Below are 24,750 nucleotides of genomic sequence, written 5' to 3' on the forward strand. Positions count from 1 at the left end.
GCCAATCGCACAAGCAACATGTCAGACAGTTTCATATGTACAAATCTGCGGACAAATGTCCTTTAAGGATATTGCAAAGCACCTTAACAACATTCCTGGTGTACCTTAATATCTTCATGTTTTGCGCTTCTAACCTCTGAACAATATATCATTACATTTTTGTGATGTTAAAGAGGACCTTTCACTAGTTTAAAAACGAAAAACTAACTATATCAGCGGGCAGAGCGGCGCCCAGGGTTCCCCCTGCACTTACTAGTATGTCTGGGCGCAGCTCCGGTGTCTGCAGCTCCGTCTGTTGTACTGGACGGATTTTTTGTATTAGGCGTGTCCCTTGCTGCAGTGCTGGCCAATCGCAGCGCACAGCTCATAGCCTGGGACGGACCGGCGCCCAGACATACTAGTAAGTGCAGGGGGACCCCTGGGAGCCGCTCTGCCCACAGATATAGTTAGTTTTTAAACTAGTGAAAGGTCCTCTTTAAGTAACTCTAGACTACTATGGTTACATACAAAAATTAAGTGGGAAAAAAAACACTATGTCCCAATGTAAATGTCAGTCTCATAGATGAACATTTCCATACCTTTCCTCTATAGGGACAAATAACAGTGTGGTGGTGATGCTGAACTACTGCTTAAGAAATAAATGGAAAGATTTCCTATTGTGGACAATTGAACAAGTGAGGTTTCTTTATTCATTGAATGTATACAAGAACTGTGCATGTCTCCTCTTAGAGCAACAGTTGCTGTGGTTGTGGAAGGGCCCTATAATCTTCCAGTGTTGTCCTGGAAAATAAGGCTTGCATTACGCTACTTTCACACTAGTGTGTTTGCTGGATCCGGCAGGGTTCAGCCAAAATGCTTCCGTTACTGATAATACAACAGGCTGCATCCGTTATGAACGGATTCGGTTGTATTATCTTTAACATAACCAAGACGGATCCATCATGAACGCCACTGAAAGTCAATGGGGGATGGATCAGTTTTCTATTGTGTCCGAGAAAACGGATCCGTCCCCATTGACTTGCATTGTGGGTCATCATGACTCTGCATGCCACGACGGAAAGCAGCATGCTGCGGTTTGCTCTCCGGTATGAGAACGCAACCAAACGGAACGCAATGCATTTTGGAGCATTTCGTTCTGTTCAGTTACGTTTTGTCCCCATTGACAATGAATGTGGACAAAATAGAAGCGTTTTTTTTTTCCAGTACCGAGACCATATGAGGGATCTCAATAGCAGAAAATATTAACGCTAGTGTGAAAGTAGCCTTATACATTTATATTTTGGATAGGGAAAACAAATAGCACAATTAGCATTAAGGGAATAACACTATTTAAACACAGAAGAAAACGTAACCAGACATTACTAAAGTGTGCATCATTTAGGTTAGTCAAATGTAATAGAGTATCCTCTCTCTTGTTCCTTCCTCCGACTCTCACATTCCTTTGCCACTTGCTCCACTTTTCTTTGAAGAAGAGCTATGGGAAGAAAGTTAAAAACAGTCACAAAAAATTGTATCAAAAGGCCTTGTTAAGTGTTCTTGCATGGCAAGACCACTTACTGTTATCTCACATATATATTATTATTATAGCTAGGGCTGCAACGATTAATCGATGTAATCGATTATATTCGATAACTGGATTCGTTGTCGACGAATCCAGTTATCGAATAATCGCCGATTCGTTGCTATTCGGGCGGGCGGGCGGTCGCTGCATCTTTATTTTACCTTTTTACAATGACGCTCCCGCTCCTGTAACAGCCAGGCAGAGCGGACGGCGGCGTAACGTCACTCAATCACGTGACACGCCTGCTCCGCCTCCTTCATTCATGAAGTGGGCGGAGCAGGCGCGTCACGTGATTGAGTGACGTTACGCCGCCGTCCGCTCTGCCTGGCTGTTACAGGAGCGGGAGCGTCATTGTAAAAAGGTAAAATAAAGATGCAAGCATCGGGGCCGGGGCTGTTAGGGGGATCTGTCTATGGCACTGCTATGGGAAGGGGGGTCTGTGTATAGCACTGCTATGGGGAGGGGGGAGGATCTGTCTATGGCACTGCTATGGGGAGGGGGGTCTGTGTATAGCACTGCTATGGGGAGGAGGGGGGGTCTGTGTATGGCACTGCTATGGGAAGGGGGATCTGTGCACTGTTATGAGGAAAGGGATCTGTGCACTGTTATGCCCATAACAGTGCACATATCCCCCTCTCCATAACTGCGCCGTCCACAGATCCCCCTCTCCATAACTGCGCCGTCCACAGATCCCCCTCTCCATAACTGCGCCGTCCACAGATCCCCCATAATAGTGTCGTCCACAGATCCCCCATAATAGTGTCGTCCACAGATCCCCCATAATAGTGTCGTCCACAGATCCCCCATAATAGTGTCGTCCACAGATCCCCCATAATAGTGTCGTCCACAGATCCCCCATAATAGTGTCGTCCACAGATCCCCCATAATAGTGTCGTCCACAGATCCCCCATAATAGTGTCGTCCACAATTTGTTTTAATATGGCCTTTGAACATCATTTTTCAAGTAAGATCATATAAACCTCTCTGTTTTGTAATTTTGTCGTTTTTCCCGATTAATCGTAGAAATTAATCGGCAACTAATCGATTATTCAAATAATCGTTAGCTGCAGCCCTAATTATAGCCAAATTTACCACCCTAACTCCTCCCACAGTTTTTACACTACATAGACAGTAATATACCGAAACGTATAGATTGTTCACAATTGGTGTGCTATCACTTTGTGGAACGTTTCGCCGAATGGTTCACAAAATATCGGCGTTTTTGTGGCAAAATTGGTCCCATAGGAATGAATGGCAGAATAATAAAAAGTAGAGTGTTAGCTGACAAAAGCTAGAGTGTGAGCTGAAAAATCAGGACCCAATTTCTAAACTGCCACCACTCCCTCATTTTTAAGCCCACCTACACAACTTCTATCAAAATGTTCAGCTATCCCTGCTGCCACTAAAAACGGCTAAGCCATAGTCCTGATAGTTTTCACAATATGACCATTTGTTAGCAACTCACGCCGCCCATTGACATTCATTGAAATTCCACGCTAGCCGCCTCAAATTTGAAGGGCAATTTTTAAACTGCGACTGTACCTTCATTTTTAATACTTCAGAGACATTATGCATAAAAATGTAGGTCTGGGTCTTGTGATTCTCCCAATATAAAACTCTTCGCTGTAGGATTTATAATTTTTAAAACTACAACCGTTTAAAGATGGCAACCGCCAGTGAAGTGACCTCTCTTTACTGCTGGGACGGGGCGTGCTTTCTATTGCTGTGTCTGTACAGAAGTCTGAGGGGCTCTTGTCTCCATGGGAACACAGGTGGGTGGGGATGTCATGTGACTGCTCACTTGCTGCAGTGCATACTGGGATATTTACTATCACTTTCCAGCTGCTCCGCCCACACAGCCGGTCTGAGGAAGCTCCTCAGGGGAACATGTCATGGTGAACAGATTAAAAAACTTACATACAGCCAGCACATGTAGCATAATATAAATACTTCATTGTTTGGGCTATTGTCTGGGGCAATTTGGATTTTTTTATACTTAGGGTGGCCAACCCCTTTAAAAGTTTGGAAATAAGTTTTATACAGTAGAGTGTATTTGAGGTATTTCAACTAGCTACATTTCCGAAAAGAAATTACAGCTGTGTGAATATCATCATGCCATCTAAAGGGAAGAGCTGCAAAGATACGCTGGACTAAACTGGACCTTTTATACCCATACTTTCGGGATCCGAAGCCCCACAGCAGCATAGTGGAAATGGAGGTTTGTGACAGTGAATGTGCCCAGGAGGCACATAGTGATGTGGTGTCACACGCTTAGAGCCTGCATAAACGGGCCATGAGCGTTGCCAGGAAACAGTGGTTGTGAACACTGATTATCATCACCTCCATTCTACGTCAAGATGCTGAGACCCCCCAAATGCATGTGGTCGTACCTTCATCTGCTAGGCTTGATAATGCTGCTAATGTTTTTATAAATGTATGTTTTAATGTAACTGTGAAGCACTTTGAGCAACAACATTGCAATTAAATGCATTTCTCACTCTATCAAGCTTGCCATGTGCACTTTTTAAATTTGATCAATCAAATGGTTAGTGTAATGTTTACTGTCTTTACTCACTCCAAACACTCCACACAGTTACTCTGCCCAGTCCAGCCTTTCCACAGTGACTCCAGCCACTCCGCCCAGTTATTCCACCCACTCCAGTTGTAGACTACTGGTAGAGGCAAGAACACTCCACACAGTTACTCTCCCCAGTCCAGCCTTTCCACAGTGACTCCAGCCACTCCAACCAAACAGTTACTCAAGCCACTCAACCCAGTTACTCCGCTTACTCCAGTTGTAGATTACTGGTGGAGGCAAAAACACTTCACACAATTTCCCCAGAAATTTTAGCTTTTCTTTTTCTTTATGTTATTTTTTTTCTATCCAAAATTGTGGTTAGATCAAATAAGTGAAATAATTCACTCTGAGGGCTCATGCACATAACTTTTTTTTTGCGTTCAGTATACTGGCCGTTTTTTTTAGTTCAGTATGCGTTACTTGATACTGAATCATTAATTTCAATGGGTCAGCAAAAGAAAACAAAAAACTGAAGTGTCCTCCGTGTGCATTCCGTTTGCGTATTTCCGTTCAAAGATAGAACATGTCCTATTATTGCCTGCAAATCACATTACGTGGCTCCATTCAAGTCAACGGGTACGCAAAAAAAAAAATAAAAAAGAGAAAACATATGGAATATACGGAATGAAAACGGAATGAAACCGGTAACTACTGAACAGAAAAAAAAAAAAAAAAAAAGTAAAAACTGGTCCGTTAAAAACACAGAAAAAGCCATATGGGTAGTGTGCATGAGCCCTAACACTTTACCTTCTATACAACCTGCTCTGTGGGAATGGCTAACTGATGAGAACAGTTGTTGCTTGCAGCACTCACCTGAATTCTGGTCGATCCACTGCAATGAATCCACATGAGCATTCAAGATTTTACAGATCTGCTGCAGCTGTGAATGCAAAATATATATAAATTGACACAATCACGTACCTCATATCAGCTCATTGTAAGTAATCAGCCTCTTTTTGTCAATGATTACAAGGTGTGGCAACCATTTTGTTTATTTGGTAATCATACACTTATTTTAGGCCCTTAGCCGCTACAGCAAATAGCATTTATTATGTAGAGGAAGTTAATACAAGGTACAAATGTATTATCCATATTGCTTCCATTGCTGGCTGGATTCATTTTTTCATTACTGCTTGTTTCCATGGTTTCGACCACCCTGCAGTCCATCAGCGGTGGCAGTGTTTGCTCATTATAGAAAAGTGCTGGCTTCTCTGGTGGCTGGGACAGCAGAAGATCACATAGGCTTTTTCTTATAGTGTGCAAGCACGCTCACCACTGCTGGACTGCAGGGTGGTCGTAACCATAGAAACAAGCAATTATAGAAAAATGAATCCAGCCAGCAAAGGAACCAATACGGATAAGGCCTCATGCACACGGACGTTTTTTTTCACGGTCCGCAAAACGGGGTTCCGTTGGTCCGTGATCCGTGACCGTTTTTCCGTCCGTGGGTCTTCCTTGATTTTTGGAGGATCCACGGACATGAAAAAAAAGTCATTTTGGTGTCCGCCTGGCCGTGCGGAGCCAAACGGATCCGTCCTGAATTACAATGCAAGTCAATGGGGACGGATCCGTTTGATGTTGACACAATATGGTGCCATTTCAAACGGATCCGTCCCCATTGACTTTCAATGTAAAGTCTGGAGTTCTGTTATACCATCGGATTGGAGTTTTCTCCAATCCGATGGTATATTTTAACTTGTAGCGTCCCCATCACCATGGGAACGCCTCTATGTTAGAATATACTGTCGGATATGAGCTACATCGTGAAACTCATTTCCGACAGTATATTCTAACAGAGGCGTTCCCATGGTGATGGAGACGCTTCAGGTTAGAATATACAAAAAAACTGTGTACATGACTGTCCCCTGCTGCCTGGCAGGTGCTGCCAGGCAGCAGGGGGCAGACCCCCCCCCCTGTTTTTAACTCATTGGTGGCCAGTGGGCCCCCCCTTCCCTGTTGTTAACTCGTTGGTGGCCAGTGTGCGCACCCCCCTCCCTCCCTCCCTCTATTGTTTTAATACATTGGGGCCAGTGTGCGGCGCGCCCCCCCAACCCCCCCTCCCTCCCTCTATTGTTTTAATACATTGGGGCCAGTGTGCGCGCGCCCCCCCAACCCCCCCTCCCTCCCTCTATTGTTTTAATACATTGGGGCCAGTGTGCGCGCGCCCCCCCAACCCCCCCCCCCCCTCCCTCTATTGTAATCATCATCGGTGGCAGCGGAGTAGAAGATTTTCATACTTACCTGGCTGCTGGCTGCTGCGATCTCTGCGTCCGGCCGGGAGCTCCTCCTACTGGTAAGTGACAGGTCTGTGCGGCGCATTGCTGTCACTTACCAGTAGGAGGAGCTCCCGGCCGGACGCAGACATCGCAGCAGCCAGCAGCCAGGTAAGTATGAAAATCTTCCACTCCGCTGCCACCGATGATGATTACAATAGAGGGAGGGGGGGGGTTGGGGGGGCGCGCGCACACTGGCCCCAATGTATTAAAACAATAGAGGGAGGGAGGGAGGGGGGGTTGGGGGGGCGCGCGCACACTGGCCCCAATGTATTAAAACAATAGAGGGAGGGAGGGGGGGTTGGGGGGGCGCGCGCACACTGGCCCCAATGTATTAAAACAATAGAGGGAGGGAGGGAGGGGGGGTTGGGGGGGCGCACACTGGCCACCAACGAGTTAACAACGGGGGGGGGGGCGCACAATGATATTCAAACTGGGGAGGGGGGGGGGGTCTGCCCCCTGCTGCCTGGCAGCCCTGATCTCTTACAGGGGGATATGATGGGGTTAATTGTACTATCATATCCCCCTGTAAGAGATCGGGTGCTGCCAGGCAGCAGGGGGCAGTCTTGTACAAAGTTTGCAGTGTATTCTAACTAGAAGCGTCCCCATCACCATGGGAACGCTTCTGTGTTAGAATATACTGTCGGAAATGAGTTTTCACGAAGTGAAAACTTAGATCAGAAAAAGCTTTTATGCAGACGGATCTTCGGATCCGTCTGTATGAAAGCAACCTACGGCCACGGATCACGGACACGGATGCCAATCTTGTGTGCATCCGTGTTCTTTCACGGACCCATTGACTTGAATGGGCCCGTGAACCGTTGGCCGTGAAAAAAATAGGACAGGTCATATTTTTTTCACGGCCAGGAAACACGGCTCACGGATGCGGCTGCCAAACGGTGCATTTTCCGATTTTTCCACGGACCCATTGAAAGTCAATGGGTCCGTGAAAAAAAACGGAAAACGGCACAACGGCCACGGATGCACACAACGGTCGTGTGCATGAGGCCTAATAACAATACATTAGTTTTATGTATTCACTTTCTCTACATTATAAAGGCCACTTGCTGAAGTGACAACCCCTTTAAGGGCTCAGTGATTTGCCATTTACATAGCCGTACGAGTTTTTTTTTTTTTTGGTGGGACAAGTTGTACTTTCAAATGACACCATTTTATATTGCATCTGATGTAGTGGGAAGCTGTAAACAAAATTTCAAATGGGGTGGAACTGGAAAAAAATGCAATTCTGCCATAGTTTTATAGGATACATTTTTTATTGTGTTTCTCATGTGGTAAAACTGGCCTGTTTCTAAGGGTCAGTATGATTACAGTGATATCACATTATAACCACATTTCTTTGCATTACCATATTATTCTGACCCCTGTAACTTTTTTTTATATTTATGTCTATAGTCTTATTTTTGCAATCTGTAGTTTTTATTGATACCGGTTTGGAGTAAGACCTTTATCGTTTACAGTCATCGCCGATCACAGACTCTGCCACTGGGTATATGCTGTTGTAGTGTAAGAGTTTTTAAAGTACTGATTGGTTCTTCTCCTTTAATTCTGTTCCCATTCATTATTAACATCCTGTGTAATGATTTGCCTTGTAATCTAGTACCCATCCCCCATTGTGCTGATAAGACCCAGATTCCTTAGTGATCTCAGAGACATCCATGCTGCACACTGGAGGAGAGGCTTAGGCTACTTTCACACTTGCGTTCGGGGCTCCGCTTGTGAGCTCCGTTTGAAGGCTCTCACAAGTGGCCCCGAACGGATCCGTCCAGCCCTAATGCATTCTGAGTGGATGCGGATCCGCTCAGAATGCATCAGTCTGGCAGCGTTTGGCCTCTGCTCCGCTCAGCAGGCAAACACCTGATCGCTGCTTGCAGCGTTCGGGTGTCCGCCTGGCCGTGCGGAGGAAAACGGATCCGTCCAGACTTACAATGTAAGTCAATGGGGACGGATCCGTTTGAAGTTGACACAGTATGGCTCAATTCTCAAACGGATCCGTCCCCCATTGACTTTCAATGTAAAGTCAAAATGGATCTGTTTGCACTATCATGAACAAAAAAAAAAAAATGGTAATGCAAACGGATCCGTTCTGAACGGATCTAAGCGTTTGCATTATAGGAGCGGATCCGTCTGTGCAGATACCAGACGGATCCGCTCCGAACGCAAGTGTGAAAGTAGCCTAAAATGTTTAAACTCTGTGACATCCACTCAGGGCACTCTATTGAAGACTTAATTCTAGGTAGGATGTAAATATTGATTTACCCCATCTCTTGTACACCCTGGGGTGTCGTCCATGTGCTAAGACATGGCGACTGAAGTGTCACCCCATATTGCATATTTAGGCTAGTGATGTTTATTTTTTTTTTTTAATTCGCTTTATTGAAAACACAAAGCAAGTATCAATGACAGTCGTAGGACAATATTCAGTAGCATTAATACAATTAAAGTATCCATACAGAATGTACATACGACTGGAACATCATATTGCCAAGTAATTTAAGCAAAATCACAAGAAATAAAAACTTTTAACATCAAACACCTGTGCTGTGCCGTTGTTATCTTATAAGTACCTCGAACCCAAAGACCCACCCAAGTAAAGTGAATATGAGTACAAAAACTGTGTATGACGTCTCAGCTGACCCAATTCCATGCACTTCGCTCAGTTCCTCCTACACGTCAGAATCAATGCTGTGCGGCATGTTCTGCACTTAAGGCCTCAGACAATCCACGTGTTGAGTAAAACTTACCCTATTTTTGAATACTATATTTTCATACGGTATGATAGTGTTGACTAGCTGTTTCCATTGTGTCAAGGTAGGTGGAATGTCGCCCATCCATCTCATGGCGATCGCCTTCCATGCCAAGAAAAGTACCTCTCTCAAGAATATCCTGACGTGATGCGTATGCGTAGTGTCATCTAATATTCCAAACAGGCAGACCTTCGGATCTAATGGTACTGTTGAGCCCAATAGATTAGTGAGTAATGCAACTACCTTGTCCCAAAAAGCATGTATATACTGACATTCCCATATAAGGTGCCAAAAATCGGCATTCGCTGACGCACACCTGTGACAATCAGCATGTTCAAGTCTACCCATCTTGTGTAATCGCAACGGGGTCAGATAGCTCTGATGTATTATGCAGACTTGGATAAATTTATTATTCACTGCAGGTGATACTAGTGTGGGGGACTCTAAAACATCTGCTTCATCCTCAGTAGAGAAGTCCGAGATCTTAGCTTTCCATTTGCCTAGTGCTTGAATTGGGGTGCCTTTCAGCTTAACGTCCAACAGGTGGGTATATAATACTGAAATAAAGCCTCGCGGCCCTTGGGAACGGATAACTCCAATCATAGGAAAGTTGGAAAGCAGGACTGGGTTATTCCTGTAATGAGCTTGCATTGCGTGCCTCAATTGTAGGAACCTATAAAACGCCTGCCTAGGTAACTCATGTCTGCGGCTCATGGATTCGTAGTCATTAAATACATTATTACTGTACAGATTGCCCAGTGTGACAACCCCATGTTCTTTCCAAAACGTTTTATCTTGCATCTGCAATAGATCAGGGAACATGGGGTTGTCCCAAATCGGGGTCTCCAGCAGTTCCGTATCCACCCCATGCAGCCCCCTGCCAGCCCTCCATACCTGAATGGCCACTCTATGAATCGGAAGCAATTGGCGTGCATATAGGCCGGGTTGTTCTAACACAGACCATAGATTACTAACCCCCAAATAGTCTGCCAGCTGTCTTTCCTGTCTGCAAAGACCACTTCCCGGTGCCACCCAAGACTTTATATTCCTCAACTGACCAGCCAAGTAATATAAATATACATCCGGTAGGGACATGCCCCCTTCCTTCTTAAAACATGATAAATTAACTATTGAGAGTTTGGGCCTATTTGTGCCCCATATGAAGGGTGATATTAGAGAGTTGAGGTTCTGGAAAAACCGTTTGGGAACCGCATATGGCGCATGCTGCAAGACGTACAGGCATTTTGGCAATACAATCAATTTTATCAGATTGATTCTTCCCGGTGTTGATAAAGGTAAGTTCTGCCACACCCTGAACTTCTCCCTGCAATACACCAGTAGGGGCTGAATATTCAGAGCGTGGAAGGACGTCGCATCTTTAGTGATATGTACACCCAAATACTTATAGCTCTGTACCACTGGCAGCTCTCCTGAGTCAAACGCCTCCTCCAACTGGTATAGAGGACAGATTGTCGATTTGGACCAATTTATCCGCAATCCCGAGAATTGACTGAATGTTTCGATCGCTGAAATCGCTCTAGGTAGTGTGATTTCTGCTTGTGACATGAAGAGCACCATGTCGTCGGCATACAATCCTACCCTGTCCTCTTGGTCACCAATTTGAACACCATGATACTGCGGGTCCGCCCTAATGCGCATGGCCAATGGTTCTATGGCTAATGCGAATAGTAATGGTGACAACGGGCAACCCTGTCTAGTACCTCTCCTCAAATCAAAGCTGCCCGAGAGCATCCCATTCACCAATACGCCCGCCTTGGGATTTTTGTATAGCAACTCTACCCAATGCCTGAATTTTGGCCCGAATCCAAACCTCCTAAGGACCTGAAATAAATACGGCCATTCAACAGAGTCAAATGCCTTTGCTGTATCGAGTGACGCCAATGCCCATCTCTCCTGTCTTCTAAGTCCAATCTGGGTCACAACCTGCACTCTCCTGATGTTGTCAGTGGTGGACCTGCCTGGCATAAATCCAGATTGGTCTGAATGAACTAAGGAGGTAACCACTTTACCAAGACGTACCGCAAGTATTTTCGCTATAATCTTATAATCAATATTTAATAAGGATATCGGGCGATATGACCCGCACTCATCCGGTTCCTTGCCAGGTTTCAAGAGCACTACAATGGTAGCATCATACATTGTTTGCGGAAAGCATCCATTCCTGAAGGAATCATTGTACATTTTGAGCAAGAGAGGCGTAATATGGGCGGAATATTTGAGATACACCTCAAGAGGTAGTCAATCAGGACCAGAAGCCTTACCCCTCGCCAGTTGAGAAATAGATTCCTGAATCTCCAGTATAGTTATGGGGGCTTCTAGGCTAACTACTGCTTCCTGCGATAGAGTAGGGAATTCCAGGTCTTCTAGATACTGCATTATATCGGCTATCCCATGATCCACCCTGGAGTCATAAAGGTCTCTATAGAATTCCTGAAATCTGCCCACTATAGCTTCTGGGTCTGAAAGCATCTGCCCATCCAGCGCTTTGATGCGCAATATAGCAGGGGATGCTTGACTCTGCCTAACGATGTGAGCCAGTAGTTTACTAGACTGATTGCCTAACTCAAAGTATGTCTGCTTGGAGAAAAATAGCTTCCTTTGGGCTTTTTCTTTAAGCAGAGTCAAGTATTGTCTCCCTTTCGCCAGCCATGCCTCCTTATTCCCATCATTGGGATCCGCAATATACACTGTTTCTAATCTAGAGCAATCCGCCGCCAGGCTTTCCTCCTGCCTGGCCGCCAACTTTTTTATATATGAAATAGTAGACCTAAGACAGCCTCTAAGGTATGCCTTCATAGTTTCCCATAATAGTGAATTATTCGATTCCTCCTCATGTCCTTCTAAAAACACTTTTAATTGGTCAGGAATGCGATCAGACGGTCCGAACAGGGTCAACCAAAAGGGATTAATCCGAGCTGAGCGTCTGATCACATCCCCATTCAGCCTCAATGTCAATTGTAAAGAGGTATGGTCAGACACGCCCCTCGGACCATACTCTATATCATACTGTAAAGTACACACACCCGGGTTGCCCAGAGCGTAATCTATGCGCGACAACGCATTATGGCTGGCAGAGTAACATGAATATTGCCTGGTATCAGGATACTTTAATCGCCACATATCCGTCCACCCGACTTCCTCCATCAATTCTGCCAAGGCTGTTTTGTTTGAGGAATGACCATCGATAACCGCTACCGGATGATGTCTATCCATACCTTTATCTAAGGTCATATTGAAGTCACCCAGGCTAATTATACGGGCAGACGGGTAAGAGGCCGCAAAGCTCACCGCCTGTTGCACCACCTGCAGCGAAAAGGGCGGAGGGATATATAAACCAAGGATGACATATAATTGGCAATTGATGTAGGCAGCTACAAATACAAATTTGCCCGCCTTATCCACCTGACATGCATCCACCTCCCACCGGAGAGATTTATGAACCATGAGGGACACACCCCTAGACAGATTCGAATGGCAGGAGTGTTGTGCCCATTGAACCCAGGGCTTTTGCAATCGTTTCGTATTATCAGCTATTAAATGAGTCTCCTGTAGGCATAGAATATGCGGGTTAAACCTTCTGACTGCAGAGAATACCATAGCTCTTTTTCTAGCGGCTCCCAATCCCCTGACATTCCATGACATCACACGTAACTCAGACATATTGGCACGATATAAAGGACCTCAGTAACTTTCCGCCTTTCCCACAAATTTACACTGCAACCGACAGCACAGAAAACAGATAATTTGCATTGTCAGGCTCAACCTGACACATACTGTGAGTGCCTGCATGGTATAACCTCGTACCATTCGCATCACTCTCAACAATATAAACAAAAACAGTATACCACAATAGTTTGGTGGCACTTCAGATTAACGGGGTGTGCTTATGGTTATTTACCAGTAGCACCTAAGATTTCGTGAATAATTCAGAAGAATTTCTGATTACATAGCCTAGGACCCAATCCCTAACCTCTGATGAGAACCCAGGCAGAGCATGGATGACCGAGACATTACGAACACTCTCCAACAGACTGGGTAGTATATGTACTGCATTCTTCCTCTCAGTGCGTTTAGTGTCCTCCTATCCTGACCGTCCACCCCACAATACGCAATAAAGTCAGAATAGATGGGCAGTAGACTGAGTCAGGAGCGTCCAAGAAATAAATGATCAGACTGTCCAAATGTTACCTCGTGTCTCGACATCCAGACCCCCGGGATCCGTTTCTAATGTGCAAACAACACACTTTTGGGAGAAAAACATTCACTGTTCTATCTTTGAGCTCTTGCGTTTCTCCCTCTTCCATCCAGCCAGTCAGTGGCTTCCTCAGGAGTATTGAAGAACCGGCTCACATCACCATCTGCCACCCTCAGGCGAGCTGGATACACCATAGAATATGGCAAATTCTTTTCACGCAGCCTCCGCTTCACTGCGCTGAAAGTGGCTCTGCGCTTCTGCAATTCGGAGGAGAAGTCCGGGAAAATCATGATGGTGCTATTTTCGAATTTCAGCTCCTGCTTGCTGCGCGCCATGCGCAGCACCAGATCTCTATCCATAGAGTTCAGCAGCCTAGCCAGCAAAGGTCTTGGAGGAGTCCCCGGTGGAAGGGGTTTAGCAGGGACGCGATGCGCTCGTTCAATGACAAATGCTGTTGAGAATGTGGCGTCCGGAAAAGATTCCTGAAGCCAGGTAGTGATAAATGCGCACGGATTATTACCCTCCGCCTTCTCGGGCAAGCCGAGGATCCGCAGGTTGTTGCGACGCGTGCGGTTCTCATAATCGTCACATTTCTGCTGCCAGAAGTTCACCTTTTGCTCCAGTTCCTGCACTTTTGTGGGGAGCGGCTGCAGGCGATCTTCCACATCGGAGATTCTATTCTCGGTCTCTTTAACTCGATCCCGAATGGCCTGCATGTCATGGCGGAGCAAGCCTATGTCCACCTTCACTTCCTCCAATTTGCCCACCATAGACGTGCGGCAGACAGATATGGCTGTTAGTAACTGTTCAGTCACTTGCTTGAGAGACGGTTCGCTGGTCGACTGCTCTGCCTCCCCAGTTCCAGCTTCCTCTCCCGTCCTCTCTGCCGACGGCGAACGAGATCCGGCGCCATCTTGGTCTTCCACGCGGGCAAACTCCTTGAGTCTGTCTGCTGCAGATTGCGCTCTATTTCGAGCCATATTTGTGTTTCGGGTTTTTCCCGACCTCCTGCCGGCTCGAGAGGTAATGTTTGCGGCAATGAATTCACAGGATAATGTAGAAGTTAGGGGATTTGGGTCCGGAGCTCTCTCACACGCGTCCTCACATATCAACTTCCGGCCACGCCCCCCTAGTGATGTTTATTTACCTTTTTTTATTCAGTATGTGATTTGTGTTATCGGATATTTAATCACTTAGTAAATATATTTATTCACGTAGTCTGCATAAGCTTTTTTATTCTCAAATCTTTCAAATTTACATTACATTACAATTGTGTAAAACAGCCGGCCATCTTTAAAGTTCCGTCATGACGGGGTTATGCTGTACATATTCAATGACCAAACATAAAACTCTAAAACATACCAAACGCCTGGCAACAGTCAAGAGCTTCTTCAACAGTAGAGTTGAGCGAACACCTGGATGTTCGGGTTCGAGAAGTTCGGCCGAACATCCCGGAAATGTTCGGGTTCGGGATCCGAACCCGATCCGAACTTCGTCCCGAACCCGAACCCCATTGAAGTCAATGGGGACCCGAACTTTTCGGCACTAAAAAGGCTGTAAAACAGCCCAGGAAAGAGCTAGAGGGCTGCAAAAGGCAGCAACATGTAGGTAAATCCCCTGCAAACAAATGTGGATAGGGAAATGAATTAAAATTAAAATTAAATAAATAAAAATTAACCAAAATCAATTGGAGAGAGGTCCCATAGCAGAGAATCTGGCTTCACGTCAGCCACCACTGCAACAGTCCATTGGCATATATTTAGGCCCAGCACACAGGCAGAGGAGAGAGGTCCGTAACAGAAGATCTGGCTTCATGTCAGCAGAGAATTAGTCTGCATGTCATAGCAGAGAATGAGGCTTCACGTCACCCACCACTGCAACAGTCCATTGGCATATATTTAGGCCCAGCACACACACAGGCAGAGGAGAGAGGTCCCGTAACAGAGAATCTGGCTTCATGTCAGCAGAGAATTAGTCTGCATGTCATAGCAGAGAATGAGGCTTAACGTCAGCCACCACTGCAACAGTCCATTGGCATATATTTAGGCCCAGCACCCAGGCAGAGGAGGGAGGTCCCGTAACAGAGAATCTGTCTTCATGTCAGCAGAGAATCAGTCTGCATGTCATAGCAGAGAATGAGGCTTCACGTCAGCCACCACTGCAACAGTCCATTGGCATATATTTAGGCCCAGCACACACACAGGCAGAGGAGAGAGGTCCCGTAACAGAGAATCTGTCTTCATGTCAGCAGAGAATCAGTCTGCATGTCATAGCAGAGAATGAGGCTTCACGTCAGCCACCACTGCAACAGTCCATTGGCATATATTTAGGCCCAGCACACACACAGGCAGAGGAGAGAGGTCCCGTAACAGAGAATCTGTCTTCATGTCAGCAGAGAATCAGTCTGCATGTCATAGCAGAGAATGAGGCTTCACGTCAGCCACCACTGCAACAGTCCATTGGCATATATTTAGGCCCAGCACACACAGGCAGAGGAGAGAGGTCCCGTAACAGAGAATCTGGCTTCATGTCAGCAGAGAATCAGTCTGCATGTCATAGCAGAGAATGAGGCTTCACGTCAGCCACCACTGCAACAGTCCATTGGCATATATTTAGGCCCAGCACACAGGCAGAGGAGAGAGGTCCCGTAACAGAGAATCTGGCTTCATGTCAGCAGAGAATTAGTCTGCATGTCATAGCAGAGAATGAGGCTTCACGTCAGCCACCACTGCAACAGTCCATTGGCATATATTTAGGCCCAGCACCCAGGCAGAGGAGGGAGGTCCCGTAACAGAGAATCTGTCTTCATGTCAGCAGAGAATCAGTCTGCATGTCATAGCAGAGAATGAGGCTTCACGTCAGCCACCACTGCAACAGTCCATTGGCATATATTTAGGCCCAGCACCCAGGCAGAGGAGAGAGGTCCAGTAACAGACAATCTGGCTTCATGTCAGCAGAGAATCATTCTGCATGTCATAGCAGAGAATCAGGCTTCACGTCACCCAACATTGGAACAGTCCATTGGCATATATTTAGGCCCCGGCACCCAGACACAGGAGAGGTTCATTCAACTTTGGGTAGCCTCGCAATATAATGGTAAAATGAAAATAAAAATAGGATTGAATGAGGAAGTGCCCTGGAGTCCAATAATATATGGTTATGGGGAGGTAGTTAATGTCTAATCTGGACAAGGGACGGACAGATCCTGTGGGATCCATGCCTGGTTCATTTTTATGAACGTCAGCTTGTCCACATTGGCTGTAGACAGGCGGCTGCGTTTGTCTGTAATGACGCCCCCTGCCGTGCTGAATACACGTTCAGACAAAACGCTGGCCGCCGGGCAGGCCAGCACCTCCAAGGCATAAAAGGCTAGCTCTGGCCACGTGGACAATTTAGAGACCCAGAAGTTGAATGGGGCCGAACCATCAGTCAGTACGTGGAGGGGTGTGCACACGTACTGTTCCACCATGTTAGTGAAATGTTGCCTCCTGCTAACACGTTGCGTATCAGGTGGTGGTGCAGTTAGCTGTGGCGTGTTGACAAAAGTTTTCCACATCTCTGCCATGCTAACCCTGCCCTCAAAGGAGCTGGCATTGACACAGCTGCCTTGGCGACCTCTTGCTCCTCCTCTGCCTTGGCCTTGGGCTTCCACTTGTTCCCCTGTGACATTTGGGAATGCTCTCAGTAGCGCGTCTACCAACGTGCGCTTGTACTCGCGCATCTTCCCATCACGCTCCAGTGCAGGAAGTAAGGTGGGCACATTGTCTTTGTAGCGTGGATCCAGCAGGGTGGCAACCCAGTAGTCCGCACAGGTTAAAATGTGGGCAACTCTGCTGTCGTTGCGCAGGCACTGCAGCATGTAGTCGCTCATGTGTGCCAGGCTGCCCAGGGGTAAGGACAAGCTGTCCTCTGTGGGAGGCGTATCGTCATCGTCCTGCCTTTCCCCCCAGCCACGCACCAGTGATGGACCCGAGCTGCGTTGGGTGCCACCCCGCTGTGACCATGCTTCATCCTCATCCTCCTCCACCTCCTCCTCATCCTCGTCCTCCTCGTCCTCCAGTAGTGGGCCCTGGCTGGCCACATTTGTACCTGGCCTCTGCTGTTGCCAAAAACCTCCCTCTGAGTCACTTCGAAGAGACTGGCCTGAAAGTGCTAAAAATGACCCCTCTTCCTCCTCCTCCTCCTGGGCCACATCCTCTTGCATCATCGCCCTAAGTGTTTTCTCAAGGAGACATAGAAGTGGTATTGTAACGCTGATAACGGCGTCATCGCCACTGGCCATGTTGGTGGAGTACTCGAAACAGCGCAACAGGGCACACAGGTCTCGCATGGATGGCCCAGTCATTGGTGGTGAAGTGGTACTGTTCCGTAGTGCGACTGACCCGTGCGTGCTGCAGCTGAAACTCCACTATGGCCTGCTGCTGCTCGCACAGTCTGTCCAGCATGTGCAAGGTGGAGTTCCACCTGGTGGGCACGTCGCATATGAGGCGGTGAGCGGGAAGGCCGAAGTTACGCTGTAGCGCAGACAGGCGAGCAGCAGCAGGATGTGAACGCCGGAAGCGCGAACAGACGGCCCGCACTTTATGCAGCAGCTCTGACATGTCGGGGTAGTTGTGTATGAACTTCTGCACCACCAAATTCAGCACATGCGCCAAGCAAGGGATGTGGCTAGTCCCAGAGCTGCAACGAGATTTCGCCCATTATCGCACACCACCAGGCCGGGCTTGAGGCTCACCGGCAGCAACCACTCGTCGGTCTGTTGTTCTATATCCCGCCACAACTCCTATGCGGTGTGGGGCCTGTCCCCCAAACATATGAGTTTCAGAATGGCCTGCTGACGTTTACCCCGGGCTGTGCTGAAGTTGGTGGTGAAGGTGTGTGGCTGACTGGATGAGCAGGTGGAAGAAGAGGAGGAGAAAGCCGAGAAGGAGGAGGTGGCAACAGGAGGCAAAGAATGTTGCCCTGCGATCCTTGGCGGCGGAAGGACGTGCGCCAAACAGCTCTCCGCCTGGGGCCCAGCTGCCACTACATTTACCCAGTGTGCAGTTAGGGAGATATAGCGTCCCTGGCCGTGCTTACTGGTCCACGTATCTGTGGTTAGGTGGACCTTGCCACAGATGGCGTTGCGCAGTGCACACTTGATTTTATCGGATACTTGGTTGTGCAGGGAAGGCACGGCTCTCTTGGAGAAGTAGTGGCGGCTGGGAACAACATACTGTGGGACAGCAAGCGACATGAGCTGTTTGAAGCGGTCTGTGTCCACCAGCCTAAATGACAGCATTTCATAGGCCAGTAGTTTAGAAATGCTGGCATTCAGGGCCAGGGATCGAGGGTGGCTAGGTGGGAATTTACGCTTTCTCTCAAATGTTTGTGAGATGGAGAGCTGAACGCTGCCGTGTGACATGGTTGAGACGCTTGGTGACGGAGGTGGTGGTGGTGGTGTTGGTGGTACATCCCCTGTTTGCTGGGCGGCAGGTGCCAACGTTCCTCCAGAGGCGGAGGAAGAGGCCGAGGCGGCAGCAGCAGAAGAGGCCGAGGCGGCAGCAGCAGAAGAGGTAGCAGGGGGAGCCTGAGTGACTTCCTTGGTTTTAAGGTGTTTACTCCACTGCAGTTCATGCTTTGCATGCAGGTGCCTGGTCATGCAGGTTGTGCTCAGGTTCAGAACGTTAATGCCTCGCTTAAGGCTCTGATGGCACAGCGTGCAAACCACTCGGGTCTTGTCGTCAGCACATTGTTTGAAGAAGTGCCAAGCCAGGGAACTCCTTGAAGCTGCCTTTGGGGTGCTCGGTCCCAGATGGCGGCGGGCAGTAGCAGGCGGAGTCTCTTGGCGGCGGGTGTTCTGCTTTTGCCCACTGCTCCCTCTTTTGCTACGCTGTTGGCTCGGTCTCACCACTGCCTCTTCCTCCGAACTGTGAAAGTCAGTGGCACGACCTTCATTCCATGTGGGGTCTAGGACCTCATCGTCCCCTGCATCGTCTTCCACCCAGTCTTGATCCCTGACCTCCTGTTCAGTCTGCACACTGCAGAAAGACGCAGCAGTTGGCACCTGTGTTTCGTCATCATCAGAGACATGCTGAGGTGGTATTCCCATGTCCTCATCATCAGGAAACATAAGTGGTTGTGCGTCAGTGCATTCTATATCTTTCACCGCTGGGGAAGGGCTAGGTGGATGCCCTTGGGAAACCCTGCCAGCGGAGTCTTCAAACAGCATAAGAGACTGCTGCATAACTTGAGGCTGAGACAGTTTCCCTGGTATGCATGGGGGTGATGTGACAGACTGATGGGGTTGGTTTTCAGGCGCCATCTGTGCGCTTTCTGCAGAAGACTGGGTGGGAGATAATGTGAACGTGCTGGATCCACTGTCGGCCACCCAATTGACTAATGCCTGTACCTGCTCAGGCCTTACCATCCTTAGAACGGCATTGGGCCCCACCATATATCGCTGTAAATTCTGGCGGCTACTGGGACCTGAGGTAGTTGGTACACTAGGACGTGTGGATGTGGCAGAACGGCCACGTCCTCTCCCAGCACAAGAGGGTCCACTAACACCACCACGACCATGTCCACGTCCGCGTCCCTTACTAGATGCTTTTCTCATTGTTATGGTTCACCACAACAACAAAAATATTATTTGGCCCAATGTATTGTATTCAAATTCAGCGGGATATAAATTTGAGGCCTAGTATTTAGGCGCTGGGTGACCGGTACAGAATTAGACTTGGAAATACACAGTAGCGGGTGTGTGTGAAGTTATTCTGAATGACCCAATGTGCACCTTGAATATTATATACCCTTTTAGGGATAGATTTCAAATAGCTCTGATATAGCAGAAACCACTAAATTATGAAATTGCTAAATTGGGAATTGTATTTCAACCCAGAACAAAAAATGTGCTTTGACGGACACTAAATAACTTTCCCAGCCACAACAGGACAGCGGTAACGAGAGATTTAGCAGGATATAAATTTGAGGCCTAGTATTTAGGCGCTGGGTGACAGGTATGGGTTTAGTGACAGAATTAGACTTGGAAATACACAGTAGCGGGTGTGTGTGAAGTTATTCTGAATGACCCAATGTGCACCTTGAATATTATATACCCTTTTAGGGATAGATTTCAAATAGCTCTGATATAGCAGAAACCACTAAATTATGAAATTGCTAAATTGGGAATTGTACTTCAACCCAGAACAAAAAATGTGCTTTGACGGACACTAAATAACTTTCCCAGCCACAACAGGACAGCGGTAACGAGAGATTTAGCGGGATATAAATTTGAGGCCTAGTATTTAGGCGCTGGGTGACCGGTATGGATTTAGTGACAGAATTAGACTGGGATATGGCCAAAAAATAACCACACTATTGCTGGTTAAATGCACTTGGTGACGGGCGCAGCTTGCCCCTGATGTAGTATATGGCCAAAAAATGAACAGACTATTGCTGGTTAAATGCACTTGGTGTCACAGCTTGACCAACCACACTACTGAGGGTTAAATGCACTTGGTGACGGGCGCAGCTTGCCCCTGATGTAGTATATGGCCAAAAAATAAACAGACTATTGCTGGTTAAATGCACTTGGTGTGACAGCTTCACCCTGATGTAGGCTTTAGCCAAAAAACAACCACACCATTGAGGGTTAAATGCACTTGGTGACAGGCGCAGCTTGCCCCTGATTTAGTATATGGCCAAAAAATGAACAGACTATTGCTGGTTAAATGCACTTGGTGTGACTGCTTCACCCTGATGTAGGCTTTAGCCAAAAAACAACCACACCATTGAGGGTTAAATGCACTTGGTCGCAGCTTGGATGCACTTGGTCGCAGCACCGCACAAGACACAAAATGGCCGCCGATCACCCCAGAAAAAAGTGACTGACAAACGGTCTGGGCAGCCTAAAAACAGTGAGTGAGCATTTGAATTTCAGCAGCTCAATGATGCACAGCTGCAGATCGATCGATTAATCAAGTGAAGTCCTTTGGAGGAGTTAATCTGCCTAATCTCGCCCTACTGTCGCATCCGCAACCTCTCCCTACGCTAATCAGAGCAGAGTGACGGGCGGCGCTATGTGACTCCAGCTTAAATAGAGGCTGGGTCACATGGTGCTCTGGCCAATCACAGCCATGCCAATAGTAGGCATGGCTGTGACGGCCTCTTGGGGCAAGTAGTATGACGCTTGTTGATTGCCTTTCAAAAAGCCTTTCAAAAAGCGCCAAGAAAGCGTCACAAAAGCGCCAAGAAAGCGACGAACACCGAACCCGAACTTTTACGAAAATGTCCGGGTTCGGGTCCGTGTCACGGACACCCCAAAATTCGGTACGAACCCGAACTATACAGTTCGAGTTCGCTCATCCCTATTCAACAGTTTGATCCGCAATCTTAACAAATATTAAGCACATCAAACCCTGCTTAGACATTTATGTATGCAATTACTCACTGGATTACTGGCATCTCCAGGACCTGCAGTTGTGTTCAGATGTTCTATAACGTCCTTTAAGTCCTGGGCCATACGCTTCAGTTGGGCGTCAATGTTCTCTGCCAGCTTGTATCTGTTGGCAAAATACAAATTTAAGTGCTATAAAATAATTAATTCATGTTATAATTTTTGCAGATTGCATTTACAATGACTTTATAAATCAACCCTTTCAAGGCCAAGGATTTCAGATACCTGAATATCACAATAACAAAATTTCAAAGTTTAGAATGACACATTCTAATATTTCTTTCAGTTTAATAGTTTGAGTAGAATTTCTTTTTATTTCTGTGGCACAAATAAAGCCTTAGGCTACTTTCACACTTGCGCTTGATCGGATCCGTTCTGAACGGATCCGATCATATTAATGCAGACGGAGGCTCCGTTCAGTACGGATCCGTCTGCATTAATAACTTAAAAAAAATTCGCAAGTGCGCAAGTATCCTGCGCGGATCCGTTCAGACTTTCAATGTAAAGTCAATGGGGGACGGATCCGCTTGAAGATTGAGCCATATGGTGACATCTTCAAGCGGATCCGTTCCCATTGACTAAGGCTACTTTCACACTAGCGTTCGTCGGTCCGCTCGTGAGCTCCGTTTGAAGGAGCTCACGAGCGGACCCGAACGCCTCCGTCCAGCCCTGATGCAGTCTGAATGGATGCGGATCCGCTCAGACTGCATCAGTCTGGCGGCGTTCAGCCTCCGCTCGCCTCCGCACGGACAGGCGGACAGCTGAACGCTGCTTGCAGCGTTCGGGTGTCCGCCTGGCCGTGCGGAGGCGTGCGGATCCGTTCAGACTTACAATGTAAGTCAATGGGAACGGATCCGCTTGAAGATGTCACCATATGGCTCAATCTTCAAGCGGATCCGTCCCCCATTGACTTTACATTGAAAGTCTGAACGGATCCGCGCAGGCTACTTGCGCACTTGCGAAATTTTTTAAAGTTATTAATGCAGACGGATCCGTACTGAACGGAGCCTCCGTCTGCATTAATATGATCGGATCCGTTCAGAACGGATCCGATCAAGCGCAAGTGTGAAAGTAGCCTTACATTGTAAGTCTGAACGGATCCGCACGCCTCCGCACGGCCAGGCGGACACCCGAACGCTGCAAGCAGCGTTCAGCTGTCCGCCTGTCCGTGCGGAGGTGAGCGGAGAGGAGGCTGAACGCCGCCAGACTGATGCAGTCTGAGCGGATCCGCTCCATTCAGACTGCATCAGGGCTGGACGGAGGCGTTCGGGTCCGCTCGTGAGCTCCTTCAAACGGAGCTCACGAGCGGACAGCCGAACGCTAGTGTGAAAGCAGCCTTATTGTGTTACAAAAGCAGAAACAGTATCTTATAATTATGTTTCTCCCTATTGCAATTTACCGTAATGTAACTAGTTTAACCAGTCAAATTTATGAAACAAACCAATCCCCAAATACATGTACTTTTTTTCTTAGCACGTGGAACAAAGGTCGCAGAAAGATCCTTGTGTTCACAAAGACTAAATTTGAGACATAAAAACAAGCGACAGGTAATCATTTTTGGTGCACCTGATATACACTGCTCACAAAAAGTTAGGGATATTTGGCTTTCAGGTGAAAATGTATGGAAACCGTAAGAAGTTCACGCTACAATGATATTACATCATGAAAGTACAGTATTTTAGTAGAAGCATCCAATAGTGATTTCCTCATCTCAAACAATTTACTGAAACAAAAGCCAACAACAGCTGTGGCTATACTGCCACATACAATGTCAATGTCTCAATAACTTGTCATGTGGCCTTGAGCATCAATTACAACTTGACAACAACATGTCATGCTGTTCACAAATTGACTTACTGTCTGCTGAGGCATGGCATTCCACTCTGCTTGAAAGGCGGCCCTCAATTCATTGAGGTCCTGGGGTACAGAGTTACAAGCCTCTACACAGCGACTCATCTGATCCCATAGGTTTTCAATGGGATTCAGGTCTGGGAAAAGGCAGGCACTCCATGTGAGGTTCCCCAGTCTGAAACACTGAATAGTTGGATAAGTGTATTCAAAAGTTTAGAGGTCACATTAAATTCATCTGTAAAGTTTAGAGTGCATTTTAGGTTCACCCTGAAATTTCACCCACAAGTCAAATAACCGTAACTTTTTGTGAGTAGTGCGTGTTCAGGAAGCATTATTATATTGCAAACCATGTCTATGTAACAGCATCCATGGTAATATAGGTAGTTGGCCGAGAGGTTAATTATATAAATTTGTTTTTATTTCGCAACCTACTACACTGCATGTGTTTCTATGGCAACAACCTCAAAGCAGACAGGAAGTCGCTTGCATTTTGGTGCTAGTGCCAAACACTGCACTTTATGAGTGCTTTATTAACCTATCCTCCAGGACCAGGCCAATGTGTGTTTGTTCTTTTTTTTTTCTCCCGGCCTTCCTAGAGCCATAATTTTTTCCCGTCAATTATTTTTTTGACGGGAAATGACATAGGTGTCTCCCAAAAGATAATAAGATGATGTACAAGAGGCATTATTGTGGGGAAAATACAAGATGTTCCGCACTGTGGAAATTCTCAGAGGACGTGGTCGGAAGCCAAAAGCTCATCTGGATAAAGAAAAAAAACTAAAAAAGGAGACTCCTTCAACCCAAGGAACACCATCCCCACTGTCAAACATGGTGGTGGGATCCTAATGCTTTGGGGGTGTTTTTCAGACAATGGACCAAGGAACTTAATCACAGTAAATGGCACCATGAAAAAAAGAGCAATACATGAGGATTTTCAACGACATCAGGCAGTCTGCAGAGAAACTTGGCAAATTTCTAAAATCCACTGGTGCCCAAGGCCATGTGTCACTTTTTGTGATAATATCTTTGGGACGCTTTTACTTATCCAAGCCATTCTAAAACGGTTTTC

The 24,750-nt window shown here is 46.9% G+C and overlaps 1 protein-coding gene across 7 annotated transcripts in view; it reads right to left on the minus strand.

Moving 5' to 3' along the window:
* Window positions 1–661: 661 nt before the first annotated feature.
* The window catches only part of NUP62CL (nucleoporin 62 C-terminal like), a 93,242-nt gene continuing 69,153 nt past the window's right edge, over window positions 662–24,750 (minus strand). For all 7 annotated transcript variants that reach the window (XM_044305467.1, XM_044305468.1, XM_044305465.1 and 4 more), the window contains 3 exons: window positions 21,825–21,936; window positions 4,953–5,019; window positions 662–1,474 (listed from right to left, as the gene is read on the minus strand). In XM_044305467.1, the coding sequence (XP_044161402.1) occupies window positions 1,383–1,474; window positions 4,953–5,019; window positions 21,825–21,936 (271 nt within the window). In that variant the 3' untranslated portion in view covers window positions 662–1,382. The remainder of the gene's footprint in view (window positions 1,475–4,952; window positions 5,020–21,824; window positions 21,937–24,750) is intronic.

The sequence above is a fragment of the Bufo gargarizans genome, chromosome 9, assembly GCF_014858855.1.
Source record: "Bufo gargarizans isolate SCDJY-AF-19 chromosome 9, ASM1485885v1, whole genome shotgun sequence".
In the NCBI taxonomy this organism is placed as follows: domain Eukaryota; kingdom Metazoa; phylum Chordata; class Amphibia; order Anura; family Bufonidae; genus Bufo; species Bufo gargarizans.